The 18,358-nt window shown below is 38.9% G+C and overlaps 1 protein-coding gene across 4 annotated transcripts in view; it reads left to right on the top strand.

Moving 5' to 3' along the window:
• The window catches only part of SLC4A4 (solute carrier family 4 member 4), a 522,314-nt gene that overhangs the window by 93,354 nt on the left and 410,602 nt on the right, over positions 1 to 18,358 (top strand). For all 4 annotated transcript variants that reach the window (XM_053703335.1, XM_053703333.1, XM_053703336.1 and 1 more), the window contains exon 2: positions 10,138 to 10,211. In XM_053703335.1, coding sequence (XP_053559310.1) covers positions 10,138 to 10,211 — 74 coding nt within the window. The remainder of the gene's footprint in view (positions 1 to 10,137; positions 10,212 to 18,358) is intronic.

Here is an 18,358-nt window from a genome sequence, read left to right as displayed (position 1 = left end):
CACCAGTTTTGCCCACGCAGGAGGCCCCTAGTACATCTAGTGCGCCAATGCTTATTACCATGCAACAATTAACGGCTGTAATGGATAACTCCATAGCAAATATTTTATCCAAAATGCCTACTTATCAGAGAAAGCGCGATTGCTCTGTTTTAAACACTGAAGAGCAGGAGGGCGCTGATGATAATTGTTCTGTCATACCCTCACACCAATCTGAAGGGGCCATGAGGGAGGTTTTGTCAGATGGAGAAATTTCAGATTCAGGAAAAATTTCTCAACAAGCTGAACCTGATGTTGTGACATTTAAATTTAAATTAGAACATCTCCGCGCACTGCTTAAGGAGGTGTTATCTACTCTGGATGATTGTGACAACTTGGTCATTCCAGAGAAATTATGCAAGATGGACAAGTTCCTAGAGGTTCCGGTGCACCCCGACGCTTTTCCTATACCCAAGCGGGTGGCGGACATAGTAAATAAGGAGTGGGAAAAGCCCGGCATACCTTTTGTTCCCCCCCCTATATTTAAGAAATTATTTCCTACGACCCCAGAAAGGACTTATGGCAGACAGTCCCTAAGGTCGAGGGGGCAGTTTCTATTCTAAACAAACGCACTACTATTCCTATCGAAGATAGTTGTGCTTTCAAAGATCCTATGGATAAAAAATTGGAAGGTTTGCTTAAAAAGATTTTTGTACAGCAAGGTTACCTTCTACAACCAATTTCGTGCATTGTTCCTGTCACTACAGCAGCGTGGTTCTGGTTCGAGGAACTAGAAAAGTCGCTCAGTAGAGAGACTCCATATGAGGAGGTTATGGACAGAGTTCACGCACTTAAATTGGCTAACTCTTTTATTTTAGATGCCGCTTTGCAATTAGCTAGATTAGCGGCGAAAAATTCAGGGTTTGCTATCGTGGCGCGCAGAGCGCTTTGGCTAAAGTCTTGGTCAGCGGATGTGTCATCCAAGACAAAATTGCTTAACATCCCTTTCAAAGGTAAAACTCTATTTGGACCAGAATTGAAAGAGATTATTTCAGACATCACTGGGGGAAAGGGCCACGCCCTTCCACAAGATAGGTCTTTCAAGGCTAAAAATAAGTCTAATTTTCGTTCCTTTCGCAATTTCAGGAACGGACCGGCCTCTAATTCTGCATCCTCTAAGCAAGAGGGTAATGCCTCACAACCCAAACCAGCCTGGAAACCGATGCAAGGCTGGAACAAGGGTAAGCAGGCCAAGAAGCCTGCCGCTGCTAACAAAACAGCATAGTAGCCCCCGATCCGGGACCGGATCTAGTGGGGGGCAGACTCTCTCTCTTTGCTCAGGCTTGGGCAAGAGATGTTCAGGATCCCTGGGCGCTAGAAATAGTTTCTCAAGGTTATCTCCTGGAATTCAAGGAACTACCCCCAAGGGGAAGGTTCCACATGTCTCACTTATCCTCAAACCAAATGAAGAGACAGGCTTACATTGTGTAGAAGACCTGTTAAAGATGGGAGTGATACACCCAGTTCCAATAAAGGAACAAGGAATGGGATTTTATTCCAATCTGTTCGTAGTTCCCAAAAAAGAGGGAACTTTCAGACCAATTTTGGATTTGAAGATCCTAAACAAATTTCTCAGGGTACCATCGTTCAAGATGGAAACCATTCGAACTATTCTACCCACTATCCAGGAAAGTCAATTTATGACTACCGTGGATCTAAAGGATGCGTACCTACATATTCCTATCCACAAAGAACATCATCAGTTTTTAAGGTTCGCTTTTCTGGACAAGCATTACCAGTTTGTGGCCCTCCCATTCGGGTTAGCCACTGCTCCAAGGATTTTCACAAAGGTGCTAGGGTCCCTTCTAGCGGTTCTAAGACCGAGGGGCATTGCAGTAGTACCTTACCTGGACGACATTCTAATACAAGCGTCGTCCCTGTCAAAAGCAAAGGCTTATACAGACATCGTTCTAGCCTTTCTCAGATCACACGGATGGAAGGTGAACATAGAAAAAAGTTATCTGTCTCCGTCGACAAGAGTTCCCTTTTTGGGAACAATAATAGATTCCTTAGAAATGAGGATTTTTCTGACAGAGGTCAGAAAATCAAAACTTCTAAGCTCTTGTCAAGTGCTTCATTCTGTTCCTCGTCCTTCCATAGTGCAGTGCATGGAAGTAGTAGGGTTGATGGTTGCAGCAATGGACATAGTTCCTTTTGCACGAATTCATCTAAGACCATTACAACTGTGCATGCTCAAACAGTGGAATGGGGACTATACAGACTTGTCTCCAATGATTCAAGTAGATCAGAAGACCAGAGATTCACTCCGTTGGTGGCTGACCCTGGACCATCTGTCCCAGGGAATGAGCTTCCGCAGACCAGAGTGGGTCATTGTCACGACCGACGCCAGTCTAGTGGGCTGGGGCGCGGTCTGGGAATCCCTAAAAGCTCAGGGTCTATGGTCTCGGGAAGAGTCTCTTCTCCCGATAAACATTCTGGAACTGAGAGCGATATTCAATGCTCTCAGGGCTTGGCCTCAGCTAGCAAAGGCCAGATTCATAAGGTTCCAATCAGACAACATGACGACCGTTGCGTATATCAATCATCAGGGGGGAACAAGGAGTTCCCTGGCGATGAAAGAAGTGACCAAAATAATTCAATGGGCGGAGGATCACTCCTGCCACCTGTCTGAGATCCACATCCCAGGTGTGGAAAACTGGGAGGCGGATTTTCTGAGTCGTCAGACATTCCATACGGGGGAGTGGGAACTCCATCCGGAGATCTTTGCCCAAATAACTCAATTATGGGGCATTCCAGACATGGATCTGATGGCGTCTCGTCAGAACTTCAAGGTTCCTTGCTACGGGTCCAGATCCAGGGATCCCAAGGCGACTCTAGTAGATGCACTAGTAGCACCTTGGACCTTCAACCTAGCTTATGTATTTCCACCGTTTCCTCTCATTCCCAGGCTGGGATCAATCAGGAGAGGGCTTCGGTGATCTTGATAGCTCCTGCGTGGCCACGCAGGACTTGGTATGCAGACCTGGTGAATATGTCATCGGCTCCACCATGGAAGCTACCTTTGAGACAGGACCTTCTTGTTCAGGGTCCATTCGAACATCCAAATCTGGTCTCCCTCCAGCTGACGGCTTGGAGATTGAACGCTTGATTCTATCGAAGCGTGGGTTTTCAGATTCTGTGATAGATACTCTGGTTCAGGCCAGAAAACCGGTAACTAGAAAGATTTACCATAAAATATGGAAAAGATATATCTGTTGGTGTGAATCCAAAGGATTCCCATGGAATAAGATAAAAATTCCTAAGATTCTCTCCTTTCTACAAGAAGGTTTGGAGAAAGGATTATCTGCAAGTTCTCTAAAGGGACAGATCTCTGCTTTATCTGTCTTACTACACAAAAGACTGGCAGCTGTGCCAGATGTTCAAGCATTTGTTCAGGCTCTGGTTAGGATCAAGCCTGTTTACAGACCTTTGACTCCCCCCTGGAGTCTAAATCTAGTTCTTTCAGTTCTTCAAGGGGTTCCGTTTGAACCTTTACATTCCATAGATATTAAGTTACTATCTTGGAAAGTTTTGTTTTTGGTTGCAATTTCTTCTGCTAGAAGAGTTTCAGAGTTATCTGCTCTGCAGTGTTCTCCGCCCTATCTGGTGTTCCATGCAGATAAGGTGGTTTTGCGTACTAAGCCTGGTTTTCTTCCTAAGGTTGTTTCTAACAAAAATATTAACCAGGAGATAGTTGTACCTTCTTTGTGTCCGAATCCAGTTTCAAAGAAGGAACGTTTGTTACACAATTTGGACGTCGTCCGTGCTCTAAAATTCTATTTAGAGGCTACAAAAGATTTCAGACAAACATCTTCCTTGTTTGTTGTTTATTCTGGTAAAAGGAGAGGTCAAAAAGCGACTTCTACCTCTCTTTCCTTTTGGCTTAAAAGCATCATCCGATTGGCTTATGAGACTGCCGGACGGCAGCCTCCTGAAAGAATCACAGCTCACTCCACTAGGGCTGTGGCTTCCACATGGGCCTTCAAGAACGAGGCTTCTGTTGACCAGATATGTAAGGCAGCGACTTGGTCTTCACTGCACACTTTTGCCAAATTTTACAAATTTGATACTTTTGCTTCTTCGGAGGCTATTTTTGGGAGAAAGGTTTTGCAAGCTGTGGTGCCTTCCGTTTAGGTAACCTGATTTGCTCCCTCTCTTCATCCGTGTCCTAAAGCTTTGGTATTGGTTCCCACAAGTAAGGATGACGCCGTGGACCGGACACACCAATGTTGGAGAAAACAGAATTTATGCTTACCTGATAAATTACTTTCTCCAACGGTGTGTCCGGTCCACGGCCCGCCCTGGTTTTTTAATCAGGTCTGATGAATTATTTTCTCTAACTACAGTCACCACGGTACCATATGGTTTCTCCTATATATATTTCCTCCTGTCCGTCGGTCGAATGACTGGGGTGGGCGGAGCCTAGGAGGGACTATATGGCCAGCTTTGCTGGGACTCTTTGCCATTTCCTGTTGGGGAAGAGAATATCCCACAAGTAAGGATGACGCCGTGGACCGGACACACCGTTGGAGAAAGTAATAGGTAAGCATAAATTCTGTTTTTGCAAGTTAAGGGCAATAAGTACAAGTAGCACTTTGCTATTTCCAAACCACTTTTTTCAAAATTAACGCTAGTTACATTAGGACACTGATATCTTTCAGGAATCCCTGAATATCCCTTGACATGTACATATTTTTTTTTAGAAGACATCCCAAAGTATTGATCTAAGCCCATTTTGGTATATTTCATGCCACCATTTCACCGCCAAATGCGATCAAATAAAACAAATTGTTCACTTTTTTCTCAAATTTTCTCAAATTTTCTCAAACTTAAGGTTTCTCACTGAAATTATTTACAAACAACTTGTGCAATTATGTCATACATGATTGTAAATGCTTCTCTGACATCCCCTTTGTTCAGAAATAGCAGACATACATGGCTTTGGCGTTGCTTTTTGGTATTTAGAAGGTCGCTAAATGCCACTGCGCACCACACCTGTATTATGCCCAGTAGTGAATGGGGTTAATTAGGGAGCATGTAGGGAGCTTGTAGGGTTAATTTTAGCTTTAGTGTAGTGTAGTACACAGCCAAAGTATTGATCTAGGCCCATTTTTGTATATTTCATGCCACCATTTCACCGCCAAATGCGATCAAATAAAAAAATCGTTCACCTTTTCACAAATTTTTTCACAAACTTTAGGTTTCTCACTGAAATTATTTACAAACAGCTTGTGCAATTATGGCACAAATGGTTGTAAATGCTTCTCTGGGATCCCCTTTGTTCAGAAATAGCAGACATATATGGCTTTGGCGTTGTTTTTTGGTAATTAGAAGGCCGCTAAATGCCGTTGCGCACCACACATGTATCATGCCCAGCAGTGAAGGGGTTAATTAGGGAGCTTGTAGGGAGCATGCAGGGTTAATTTTAGCTTTAGTGTAGAGATCAACCTCCCACCTGACACATAACACCACCTGATCCCTCACAAACAGCTCTCTTCCCTCCCCCACCCCACAATTGTCCCCGCCATCTTAAGTACTGGCAGAAAGTCTGCCAGTACTAAAATAAAAAGTTATCTTTGAATTGTTTTAAATTTTTATAGCATATTTACATATGCTGCTGTGTAGTATCCCCCCTTAGCCCCCAACCTCCCTGACCCCCCCCCCCCCCAAATTTGGGGATTTTTTAATGTTTTTATTATTCTGCTGTGTAGGATCCCCCCCTTAGCCCCTAACCTCCCTGATCCCCCCAAACAGCTCTCTAACCCCCACTCTGCCTTATTGTGCGCCATATTGGGTACTGGCAGCTGTCTGCCAGTACCCAGTTTGAAATCAAATATGGTTTTTATTTATTTTTTATTTTAAAAATACTATTTTCTGTAGTGTAGCTGCCCCCCCTCAACACCCACCCTCTCCCAGATCGCTTAATTTTGTAATATTCCCAACCTCTCTCCCCCCGAGTTGCACCTTGTTGTAACTTAGTTGTTCCATAGTGTAGGGTTCCCATCCGCCCGCCCGCGCACGCACCCCCTATGCACGCACCCGCAATCGATCCCGCCCCCCTCCTCCACCGATGGCCACCCACCCGCCTCCCTGGATCAGCTCCCACCCACCAACGAACATGGCCATTGATGGCCGATGCAGAGAAGGCCACAGAGTTGCTCTCTCTGCATCGGACTGCTAAAAAGTGTTATAGCAGGATGTCTCAATATCGACGCATCACTGCAATAACATGAAAGCGGTTGGAAGATCAGGATCGCTTCCAACGCTTTCAAAGACCAACAACGTACGGGGTATGTCCTTGGTCGTTAACTGCATTTTTTTTGCAGGACGTACCCCATACGTCGTTGGTCGTTAAGGGGTTAAACAAATTAGGATCATACTTTATTTCTGTGTAGCTTATACAAATTACATTGCACCTTATATTTTACAGTTTCAGAAAGTGTGAGGGACAGGGCAGTTCCCTGGGCTAAACATGGTAGTACTTAGGGTATGTCTGAGGTTCTCCCACATGTCTTGTGAAATTTTGTAAGCATTCTAAACAAGCTGGTCACACTGATTTGTCTTGCCAGCTGTATGCGGGTGAAGTTTGCTCAAAATTCACAATACACTTATTTTAACTAACAGAAAAGTAATGTATACTAAAATACAGACAAAAGCAAGTTAAATTGTAGTGAAAATCTTTATTTTTATTTGTAATTCATGCAAACTGAGCCTTTATATCAGCCCCAGGTGTTCTCCAGTTACCTTCTCCCATGTGAAATTTTATATCCCATAGAGGTTTATTACTTTCTATGGAAGGCATCTCTCATTTCTCTGGGACTTTCAAGTTCCTCCCCTTTTCTTAAAAAAATCAGTGAATTTAGCCCCTGTGAAGTCTGCTCTATAATCTCTCTCCATACTAGAGATTATCCAGCCCATAGAAAGTAATGAAGCTGTCTGGGAAACTGACAGTTTTTCAGTTTCCATTTAAATAGAAGGAATTCAAAGTGCAATATAATTTGCAAAATAAATACATAAATATACAAAGCATGAGCCTAATTTGTTAAAGTTACACAGAAACAGAATCATAATTTGTAAAATCACAATCTTAAATACACTGCGGTATTAAAAAAAATATATAGAAAGTGCAAAGTTTAAATGTAATAAAAGTTAATCTGAAGTTTTAAGTGATACAAAATACAAAACACAAAGTATAAATGGAGCAGAACTCTCATGTCATGCAGTGCTATATTACACTGGGCTTGTTTCCCCTTCACATACAGAAATGCAGGGAAAACCCCTTGGAGAAGTAATGCAAAATCTGCCTTTTGAAAATGTCACTAGGGACCTTGCAGTGCTGGAGAATCATGTTAGAATATCTCACCTGAGCAGAGAGGTTTTGAATATCAGGCCCTTGGTGTGATATAAACAGAACGGTGTATTGCTCATTCCCTATGAACTCAGGAATTTTAATATGTATCCTTGCAACCCAGAGGGCTTAATACTAAAGAGAAAAACATAAAAATATATATTCTTGTCCTTATATAATTGAACAGTGTGAGAAATATTCACATTAAGGGGCCGGTTTATCATGTGTCTAGTGCTGTAGCGATCATGTCCGCCAGACATTGATAAATGCCAACAAGATATGCTGTCGGCATTTATCATTGTACAAGCAGTTCTGGTGAACTGCTTGTGAAATGCCGCCCCCTGCAGATTTGTGGCCAATTGGCTGCTAGCAGGGGTGTCAATCATCCCGATCGTTTGCTGTCCGCTGCTTCAGAGGCGGTTAACGAGTTAAGGAGCAGCAGTCTTAAGACTGCTGCATCTTAACTCCTGTTTCCGGCAAGCCTGAAGGCTCACGCGAGAACAGATGTATTTGGCCCCATTCGAGCCATGATAAATCGGCCCCTAAGTGTATAGCAGAGAAAATATTGCACAAAAAAATGATTTGATCTAAATAATAACATTATTTTTTTTTAACTTGGGTGGCTTTTAGGTTCCTCATTACATATTGTAAAAATTACTTTTTTTTTTTTTTTTTTTTGTATGGTACCTTATTGAGCAGTCAACACTGTAAACTGTATTAACCCCCCTCCTAAACTCTATCTATATCATCATAAAATAAAACAAGAAATAATATATTATAGTATAGTTATAGACACATATGTATATACACCCATAACAGAAGTGGGGACACCCATTGGTGTCTTGAGTCTATTCAGGGAGCTTGGTCCTAAGTTTAAGGTGCCAGTGGCTCTCTGGTACCTGGGTTTGTCAAAGTACCATTTGGGAGCAGAGCAATCAGCAGTGCTAGTTGCACAGCTGAGTTTTGCTACTAGTGCTGCTAATTTGAGCAGTATCTAAATAAACCACAGCACCAAGGTAGTCTTCACAATAGTATACCTTTATTTTCATGACACAATGCAACGTTTCGGCCCCTCTGACCTTAATCATGCATCAAGGGGTATGCAGTATCACGTGCACCATTACAAAAATTGGAGAAGTCCTTTTGAGTGCTGAGCTTATTGATTGATTCTGCTAATTTGAGCAGTAGTAGTTTCTGCTCGAGACCTGCAGTGCCCTGCGGCACATAAACTATAATTTAATTATGTGTTTTATCCCTTTTTGGAGTTAAACATATAGCATTACAGGATCACTGGTTTTAAAATTGCTCTGACAAATTAGAGCATGCAATTTTTCAACTATAATGTCCCTTTCTATGTGACTCTACAATTAAATGCTGTACTGATGTAAATGTTATTGTAATCCTTTTGAATGCCTTCCCTGCATTTCAGGCAGCATAGAGAATGACAGCTAACGCTTAAAGGGACAGTCTAGGCCAAAATAAACTTTCATGATTCAGATAGAGCATGTAATTTTAAACAATTTTCCAATTTACTTTTATCACCAATTTTGCTTTGTTCTCTTGGTATTCTTAGTTGAAAGCTTAACCTAGGAGGTTCATATGCTAATTTCTTAGACCTTGAAGCCCACCTCTTTCAGATTGCATTTTAACAGTTTTTCACCACTAGAGGGTGTTAGTTCACATATTTCATATAGATAACACTGTGCACGTGAAGTAATCTGGGAGCAGGCACTGATTGGCTAGACTGCAAGTCTGTCAAAAGAACTGAAAAAAGGGGCAGTTTGCAGAGGCTTAGATACAAGATTATCACAGAGGTTAAAAGTATATTATTATAACTGTGTTGGTTATGCAAAACTGGGGAATGGGTAATAAAGGGATTATCTACCTTTTAAAACAATAAAAATTCTGGTGTAGACTGTCCCTTTAAGTGCTGCATTCGCATTCTGCTACCTGAGAAGCAGGTTCTGCTATTTTTAAAAGGACATGAAAAGCATTTTCTTCTGAATATACAATTATTATTTTTTTTTAATTTATTTCTATTATCATATTTACTTGACATAGTATTCTTTATGGATACTCCTTAAAAGCACCTACGTGGCCTTGCAGGGTTAAAAAAAATTAGTTTTGGCTGTTATTATAGCTTCATGAACAAAATAACCATAGCCTATAAAAAGATGAATGATATAGAAGTGAGTGTATACATCCCAGGACTGTACTAGCGTGATAGATAGGTATAGCTGGGACTATAATCCTCAGATGTCAGCTTTCTGTTAGCCCAGCATGTGACACAAAGCTTGCATCTCACCAGAGAAGCATTAAGAGCCTGCACTAAGCCAGAGCTTCTTTTTTCTATTGTGCGTGTGTTTGTGTGTCTGTGGGATTTTGTATGACTTTGTTTCCACTCATGTAAATGAAAACCTTAAAACAGAGATAGCTCCCAAGAAGCAGGCATGGATTGTAACAAAACTCAGCGTGTGGCATAAAAAAGGGAAATATATATCTTGTTGCTGGGATTAATTTGTACATCAGTCAGCACTAATGCCCTAGGATTCCATTTACACGGGGCACCGTTAATCACTAGCCCAGTGGAGTAGAGTTACATGCCGGAACTTCAGCCACCGGAGGAAGGCGAAGGCCTCTTGTAGTAATATGAACAAGAGTACGCAGGGGAACCTGCTCAAGAGTAGGATTGTTTCCAGCAGCTCACTACAGGAGAGGGCTGAGCATTCTTTCTTTTTGTTTTACTACTACAGGATGGACGATGAAGCAGTTCTGGACAGAGGGGCTTCATTCCTGAAACACGTGTGTGATGAAGAGGAGGTAGAAGGTAAGCTCAGCACTGCATATGAATTAGATTAGCACTGCATATAAATTAGATCAGCACTGCATATGAATTAGATCAGCACTGCATATGAATTAGATCAGCACTGCATATGAATAAGATTAGCACTGCATATGAATTAGATCAGAACTGCATATGAATTAGACCAGCATTGCATATGAATTAGATCAGCACTGCATATGAATAAGATTAGCAATGCATATGAATTAGATCAGCACTGCATATGAATTAAATCAGCACTGCATATGAATTAGATCAGCACTGCATATGAATAAGATTAGCACTGTTGATTCACTGCATATGAATTAGATCAGCATTGCATATGAATTAGATCAGCACTGCATATGAATAAGATTAGCACTGCATATGAATTAGATCAGCACTGCATATGAATTAGATCGGCACTGCATATGAATAAGATTAGCACTGTTGATTTAATTCAATGCAAATGAATTAAATCAGCACTGCATATGAATTAGATCAGTACTACATATGATTAAGATCGACACTGCATATGAATAAGATCAGCACTGCATATGAATAAGATCAGCACTGCATATTAATTAGATCAGCACTGGATATGATTTAGATCAGCACTGCATATGAATTCGATCAGCACTGCATATGAATTGGATCAGCACTGCATATGAATTAGAGCAGCACTGCATATGATTTAGATCAGCACTGCATATCATTGAGATCAGCACTGCATATAAATTAGATCAGCGCTGCATATGAATACAAAACACACATTAGTGCTTCTAGATGATTTAGATCAGCGCTGCATATAAATTAGATCAGCGCTGCATATAAATTAGATCAGCGCTGCATATGAATACAAAACACACATTAGTGCTTCTAGATGTTCTCACAGCAGGTTGTGTTACAAGGGGGATATATAATGTAGATGCAGAGTGCCATTCTCCACTGTATTCTGTTCTGTAGCTTCTAAAGTTAAAAAGACATAAAAGGGAAATTAAAGTTAAATTTGTATTTATTCATCATAAATTGTTAACTATGTTGCCAAAGATCTGCATGCAAAATAAATATTATAAAAGAATTTAAAACTGTCATATGCCCCTTGGATACCTTCTAATTGTTGTTTATCTTACCTCCTTTGCTGAGGTCAGTAGGAGAAGATGTAAATTAGCTCCTGCACATATTGCTGTGCAGCATCAGGGCTCTGCATTACACAAATGCACTCCAGCCTATGATGTGTGTATGTGTTGGGGTGGGCACACTACAGTTTGTAGAGTTAAATTTCAGTAAAACAGACTTCCCAACTGTCCCTATTTGAGAGAGACAGTTTCTAATTCTGAGCTCTGTCCTTCTGTAATAACCATAAGTCCCTAGTTGCAGAATTTCCCTTAGCCCCACTTACTGAGCACCCAGACATGACCACAAACCGCCCAGAAACACCCCCTTTCAACACGGCTCCTCCCACAAAATAGCGACCGGCCCCCATCAACCTAAGTCCCTGATACCTAGCCACAGATGTTGGGAACTAGGCTAAAAGCAGAAAAATAAATAATGAATGTTCAATGCTATTTTTTTTGTTATTATACATAATTAAACCTTCTCTGGGAAGTTACATTTTGAGCTAAATGTTTATAAAGGGGTCAATTACAGTTCTTTACAAAAAGGAATTTTCTACAAAATTTACCCTTAAAGTCTAGAGGAATTGTTGTAGATAAATTATTTGATAAACTATTCTGAAGGATTATAATTTACTCCAAAATGTTTAATTATGCATAGTAAAACAACTTTGTACTGCACTTTCATATTTATTTTGACAGTTTTTTTTCAGTAATGTAACTCTAAAACTGTGTGCCCCCCCCCTGCGACTAAAGAGACAGGATATTGAATGGCAACATTCTACACAGTGATTGCTTGTTCAATTCAAGAGTTCATTTATAAATGTAATTGCTCACAGCAAAGGAGATACCATAATTAATGCTCAAGAGGCTTTTCAAGGAGGGTGTCCTTCAACTGCAAAACAAATAAATATATATGCTTAAAAAACATTTTATGTGTGTTAATAATATAAATTATATATTAATAATAATAAATAAAGTGAAATAATATGCGGCCTGTCCTACAAATTAATAGTAAATGCCTGTTACTGTTTAGCTAATGCAGATGAGACATATTTGTTGCTGTCTTCTGATTGTTAAAGAGACAGAAAACACCAAAATTGTGTTCGATGATTTGTATAGAACATTAAATTTTAAACTACTTTCAAATTTACTTTAATTATCAAATTTGCTTCATTCACTTGTTATCCTTCGCTGAAGGAGCAGCATTGCACTACTGGCAGCTAGCTGAACACATCTAGTTAACCAATCACAAGAGACAAATGTGTGCAGGCACCAATTACCAGCAGCTCCCACTAGTGTATGATATGTGCGCATTATTTTTCAACAAAGGATACCATGAGAACAAAGCACGTTTGAAAATAGAAGTGAATTTAAAAGTGTCTTAAAATGACACGCTCTATCTGAATCATGCAAGTTTATTTTTTACTTTTCTATCCCTTTAAAGAGCTGAATTTTAGAGCGCAAAGAATACCGCTACCTTTTCCATGAATTTCATTTTCATTTCTATTCTGCATGTTGTTAGATCCATTACCATACTTGCTGGGGGGTTTTAAGTAGACAGTTGTTTGCCTGATGTTTTATAGATAGACCAGAAACTGCACACGTGCTTTGACTCACTCACCAGATCTTGGAAGATGACCTTTTCTTAGCTTTCTGCTTTATTAAAGCCAATATTACAGTTATAAAAAATATAAAATATATCTGGGAAACATCTGTGAATTTTCAACCTCTGGCTAGACATGCAATAGTCTGAGCTGATAACAGATAGGCCACTGCACACACGGTCATCTGAAACTAGCCACAGGCATTAAGTGAGGCACCTGTATACTGTTCATTTACCTATTTATTTAGAGAAAATATTCTGTATTAATTGTTAATAATTTATTGTAATTGGCTGATGTTAATTCTGTTGGGTCAAATGAGTGAATTTGGCATCTATGTAATTTATTATTCATAAAAATTGCTTATATTTCCCTACTTATATTTCTCTAGCCATAGTATTTAATACTGCTGCAAAGTAGAGAGGTACTTAAAGGGACATTGAAACTCAATATTTTTCTTTTATGATTTGGATAGAATATACAGTTTAAACAACTTTCAAATTGACTTCCGTTATCAATTTTTCTTCATTCTCTTTGTATCCTTTATTGAAAGAGCAACAGTTTATGACTGGGAGCTAGCTTAACACATAAGTAAGTAAATAACAATAGACATACATGTACAGCAACCAATCAGCAACTAGCTCTCAGCTCCTGATTCTATCTATATATCCTTTTGAGCAAAGGATACCAAAAGAACTAAGCAAATTAGATAATTGAAAAGAAGTAAATTGAAAAGTTGTTTAAAGGGACAGTCTACTCCAGTATTTTTATTGTTTAAAAAGATAGATAATCCCTTTATTACCCATTCCACAGTTTTGCATAACCAACACTACTTTTTACCTCTGTGTTTACCTTGTATTTAAGTCACTGCCGACTGCCCCCTATCAAATCAGTGCTGACTCCTAGGTAACTCCACATGGGTAAGTACAATGTTATCTAGATGGGACACATGAACTAACACCCTCTAGCTGTGAAAAACTGTGAAAATGCCCTGATATAAGAGCCGGCCTTCAAGGGCTTACAAATTAGCATATGAGCCTATCTAGGTTTAGCTTTTAACAAAGAATACCAAGAATACCAAGAGAACAAAGCAAATTTGATCAAAGTAAATTGGAAAGTTGTGTAAAATTGCGTACCCTGGGCCCCATTACATATGCGGTGACGCCGTTTTTTGCGCGGGTTTGTTATCCTATATACAGCGCCGCATATAAATGCGGCACGTACATTTCACCCGTCGCATTCAATTTTTACTCCCATACGCTAACATGGGACCGCGTCGTAAATCGGTATCTAATATCCAGCGCAAGGACTTCTAACTCCATTTTTACCTCGCCATAAAAGGCAGCCGTAGCAAGCCTTGCGCTGAGTATGGGAGCACCGAAACTCCTGAAAATGCCTGAAAAAATAAACTAACACCTAACGCATGCGCAATGTCTATCTACCTGTCAACCGCAATCCCCCACCGCAATAACTAATAAAGTGTATTAACCCCTATATCCGCCATCAAACCCACACCGCAAGTAATAACAAAATTATTAACCCCTAAATCCGCCAACCCGAACATCGCAAACTGCCTATTAAAACTATTAACCCCTAATCCGCCATTAACTCACAACGCAATAAACCTATTAAAGTATTAACCCCTAAACCGCCAAAGCCCACAATGCAATAAACCTACCCCCCCCCTAACCTAACACCCCCTAAATGAACCCAAATTAACTAATTTACAAAATACTAATGTTACTATTAAATTAAAAAAATCTAACACTACTTTAAAAAATACAAATAAACTAAGTATAAATTAAAGGGACAGTCTAATAAAAATTCTGGAGTAGACTGTCCCTTTAAGCTACAATTACATAAAATAAAATAATCTAAAGATTACAGAAAATAATAAAGAAAATTACCAAATTTTACAAAAATTATACCTAATCCCTATGAAAATAAAAAAGCCCCCCAAAATAACCCCCCCCAATCTAATAAACTACCAGTAGCCCTTAAAAGGGCTTTTTGCAGGGCATTGCCCCAAGATAATCAGCTCTTTTTCAAGAAAATACACAACCCCACCCACCAAACCCCCCAAATAAAATAACCTAATACTAAAAACCCTAAACTACCCATTGCACTAAAAAGGGCATTTGTTGGGCATTGCCCTTAAAAGGGCATTCATCTCTTTTACTGCCCACCCTATCTAAATAAAATAAAAACAAACAAAAATCCCTTAAAAAACTCTAAGTCTAACCCCCAAGTCCTCACCTGTTCTGAAGTCCGGCGGAGAAGGTCCTGTTCCAGGCGGTGAAGTCTTCTTCCAAGCAGTGACCTCTTCTTTGTTCTTCCAGGAACCAGCCGCCGCGGAGCTGAAGACCGATGACCGCGGAGCTGAAGACCGGCGACCCTGGAACTGAAGACCGGCGAGCCTGGAACTGAAGACCGGCGACCGCGGAGCCATGGAGCGTGGAGGATCATCTTCATACGTTCTCCGCCGTACACTGAATAGGAAATTCAAGGAACGCGATTAAAAATGGCGTCCCTTGAATTCCTATTGGCTGATTTGAACCTTCAAATTCAAATCAACCAATAGGATGAGAGCTACTGAAATCCTATTGGCGGTTCAAATCAGCCAATAGGATAAGAGCTACAAATGCCATGGAATATAAATAACAGTATATTGCGAAACTGCTGGACCTGCTGAGAAAAACAATATATGATTTGTGTAGGTCACTCACTGACATTTGACTTACATTAGGGTTTAAATGTAAGTAGCAAAAAAAGCTCAAAATTGGCTCATCACTGGGGTGTAAAAAAAGGCTTAGCAGTGAAAGGGTTAAGCAAACTGCAAAGGAAGTGAAGGAATAGGTAGGGGAGATAGGGCTAACGCTAGGTCCACACCAGTGTTAATTTCGTCGACTAAAACTAGACTAAAATGACTATAAAACTAAAGAAATTCTAATGACTAAAATACGACTAAAACTAAAATGACATTTTAGTCAAAAGACTATGACTAAAACTAAATCAAAATTACATTTTAGTCAAAAGACTATGACTAAAACTAAATCAAAATTACATTTTAGTCAAAAGACTATGACTAAAACTAAATCAAAATTTGCTGACAAAAACATTTTATGCAAGGTGTTAATCAATCCCTATGCAATTACTGCTCTTTTGTAAAATTTACTAAACTTAATTTTATTAAATTTTAAGATAAATAAAGACATGTTATATACCACAACAGTTAAATCTGTTAAATCTGTATTGCATGTTCAAACCTTAATACCATAAATAAAATCAGGTTAATAAACCTTTACTCCAGGACTATATAATTTGTTTGGAAGTTCTAGAGCAGTGATAATTTCGTTGCCGAAAATGTTTCGAATCTGTGAACAATCAATTGATTCTTCCTATAGAAATAAGCATAACCCATGAGTATGGATTTAAGTTATGCTGTGCCTGTGCTAGCTGCAGAAACATTTTGTTATGTTGAGTTACTTGATACTTGTTTTAATTATTAACAGAGAACTGTTAAAGTTTTTATATTGGGTAATATGTGCAATACAGCCAATACAGTTTACAGTTTTGTTTTTTTATATTTTAAAGTTGCACTTCTGTTTGTTTATGAAACTTGGTTTTATTTAATTTTAAGTTTAATAAAGATGTTATATATCACAACGGCTAAATATGTGTCTGTATTGAGGGTTTAAACCTTAATACCATAAATAATAACAGGTGTTTACTTCTGGATTATATAATCAGTTTGCAAATTATAGAGAAATGCTTAAATAATGCATTACACTTTAACTAAACCCCTTAGATTTTAGTTGACTAAATCTCCAGTAGATTTTAGTCGACTAAATCTCCAGTAGATACTGGAGATTTAGTCGACTAAAATCTACTGGAGATTCAGTCGACTAAAACTAGACTAAAACTAAAACAATTCAGATGACTAAAATACGACTAAAACTAAAATGGCATTTTAGTCAAAAGACTAAAACTAAGACTAAATTGAAATTTGTCGTCAAAATTAACACTGGTCCACACTGAAACAAAACTTTTCTCATGCTTTAGTAGCCTCTTGAATTTCAAGGACATTCAGGATACCAAACTCCTTCCTACAACTTTTGGCTTTTCAACAAAGGATAACAAAGGGACAAAGTCAATGTGATACTAGAAGTAAATTGAAAAGTCTTACAAATGTATGCTCTATCTGAAACATGAAGGTTTAATTTTCTCTCTCATGTCCCTTTAATTCCCTAAAACCGCCTTTTTTATGCTCTAAAAAATTATAATGTTCCAATGTTTGTTGAAAACACAAAACTCATTACAAAAATGCACAAAAAAAATGTTTCCTTACCACTGCAGTGAGACTTTTTTTTGAGTTTTGAGAATAAAATAAAACAGTGCTATTGAAATTACAAGTGTATCCTGTGTGCTTCACATTTGAAAAGAGGTTAAAACAATGAAAATGGTATCTCCACCTCTTTCCCATGCATTGAGTCACACGGTGTTGTTTCAGAACTAGTTTTACAAGTTGTATACTCTAGTAGGAAAGGAATAATAGGGCTAATTCTATCTGTTATTGCAGTAGCTCATTGTGGTTGGAATGCCTCCAGTTTTTATTTCCAGTTTAACGTCACAGTCATTTTAGTTAGAATGATAACTTGTATTGTGTCCAAGCTTTCATACAAGTAGTTGCAACTGGCTTTCAATTTTATTATGTGCAAGTATATAAAAGGATGAGGTCACAGTTAGCTCAAAGTGGTGCAAAAGCAATACATGGTTTTAAAGGTTCTAGTTTAGGACCATTAGGTACATTTGAATTGCATAATTAATAAGTGCATGATAAAAAGACAATGCAATAGCACTTACTCTGAATTTCAAATAAACAATAGATTATTTTTTTCTGGCAAATGTATTGTTTCCCCACATTTTCCAGCCTCCTGTATCACATGACAGATATTAGCCAATCACAAACTCGTATACGTATAACCAGTAAGAGCTTGTGCCTCAGAAAGTGTTTATATATAAAAAGAATGTGCAAAAGTTGATAACAAAAGTACTTTTTAAATTATCTCAAAACTGCATACTCTATCTGAATATGAAAGTTTAATGTTGACTTTATTGTCCCTTTAGTATTTGTGCAAAGAGTTTTTTTTAAAAGGGACATTTAACCAGTGTGCTAGCGCAGATGTTAGCAGTGATTTAATGTGTGCAAACCCCGACTAACTCAGAGCAGGCATGATATGTTACTGAAAGTCATAGTTTTGAATGTGTTTTTTTCACAAATAAAATATGGTATTTGTAGGGAATCTAGACTGGAGCACCTTAATGGTTAAAGGGAAATAAAACCCATTTTTTTTTTCTTTCATGATTTAGAAAGAGTATGCAATTTTAAACAACTTTCCAATTTAGTTTAATTATCTTATTTGCTTAATTCTCT

Source organism: Bombina bombina, chromosome 2 (genome assembly GCF_027579735.1).
Source record: "Bombina bombina isolate aBomBom1 chromosome 2, aBomBom1.pri, whole genome shotgun sequence".
Lineage (NCBI taxonomy): Eukaryota > Metazoa > Chordata > Amphibia > Anura > Bombinatoridae > Bombina > Bombina bombina.
This window is presented reverse-complemented; position numbering and strand designations above follow the sequence as displayed.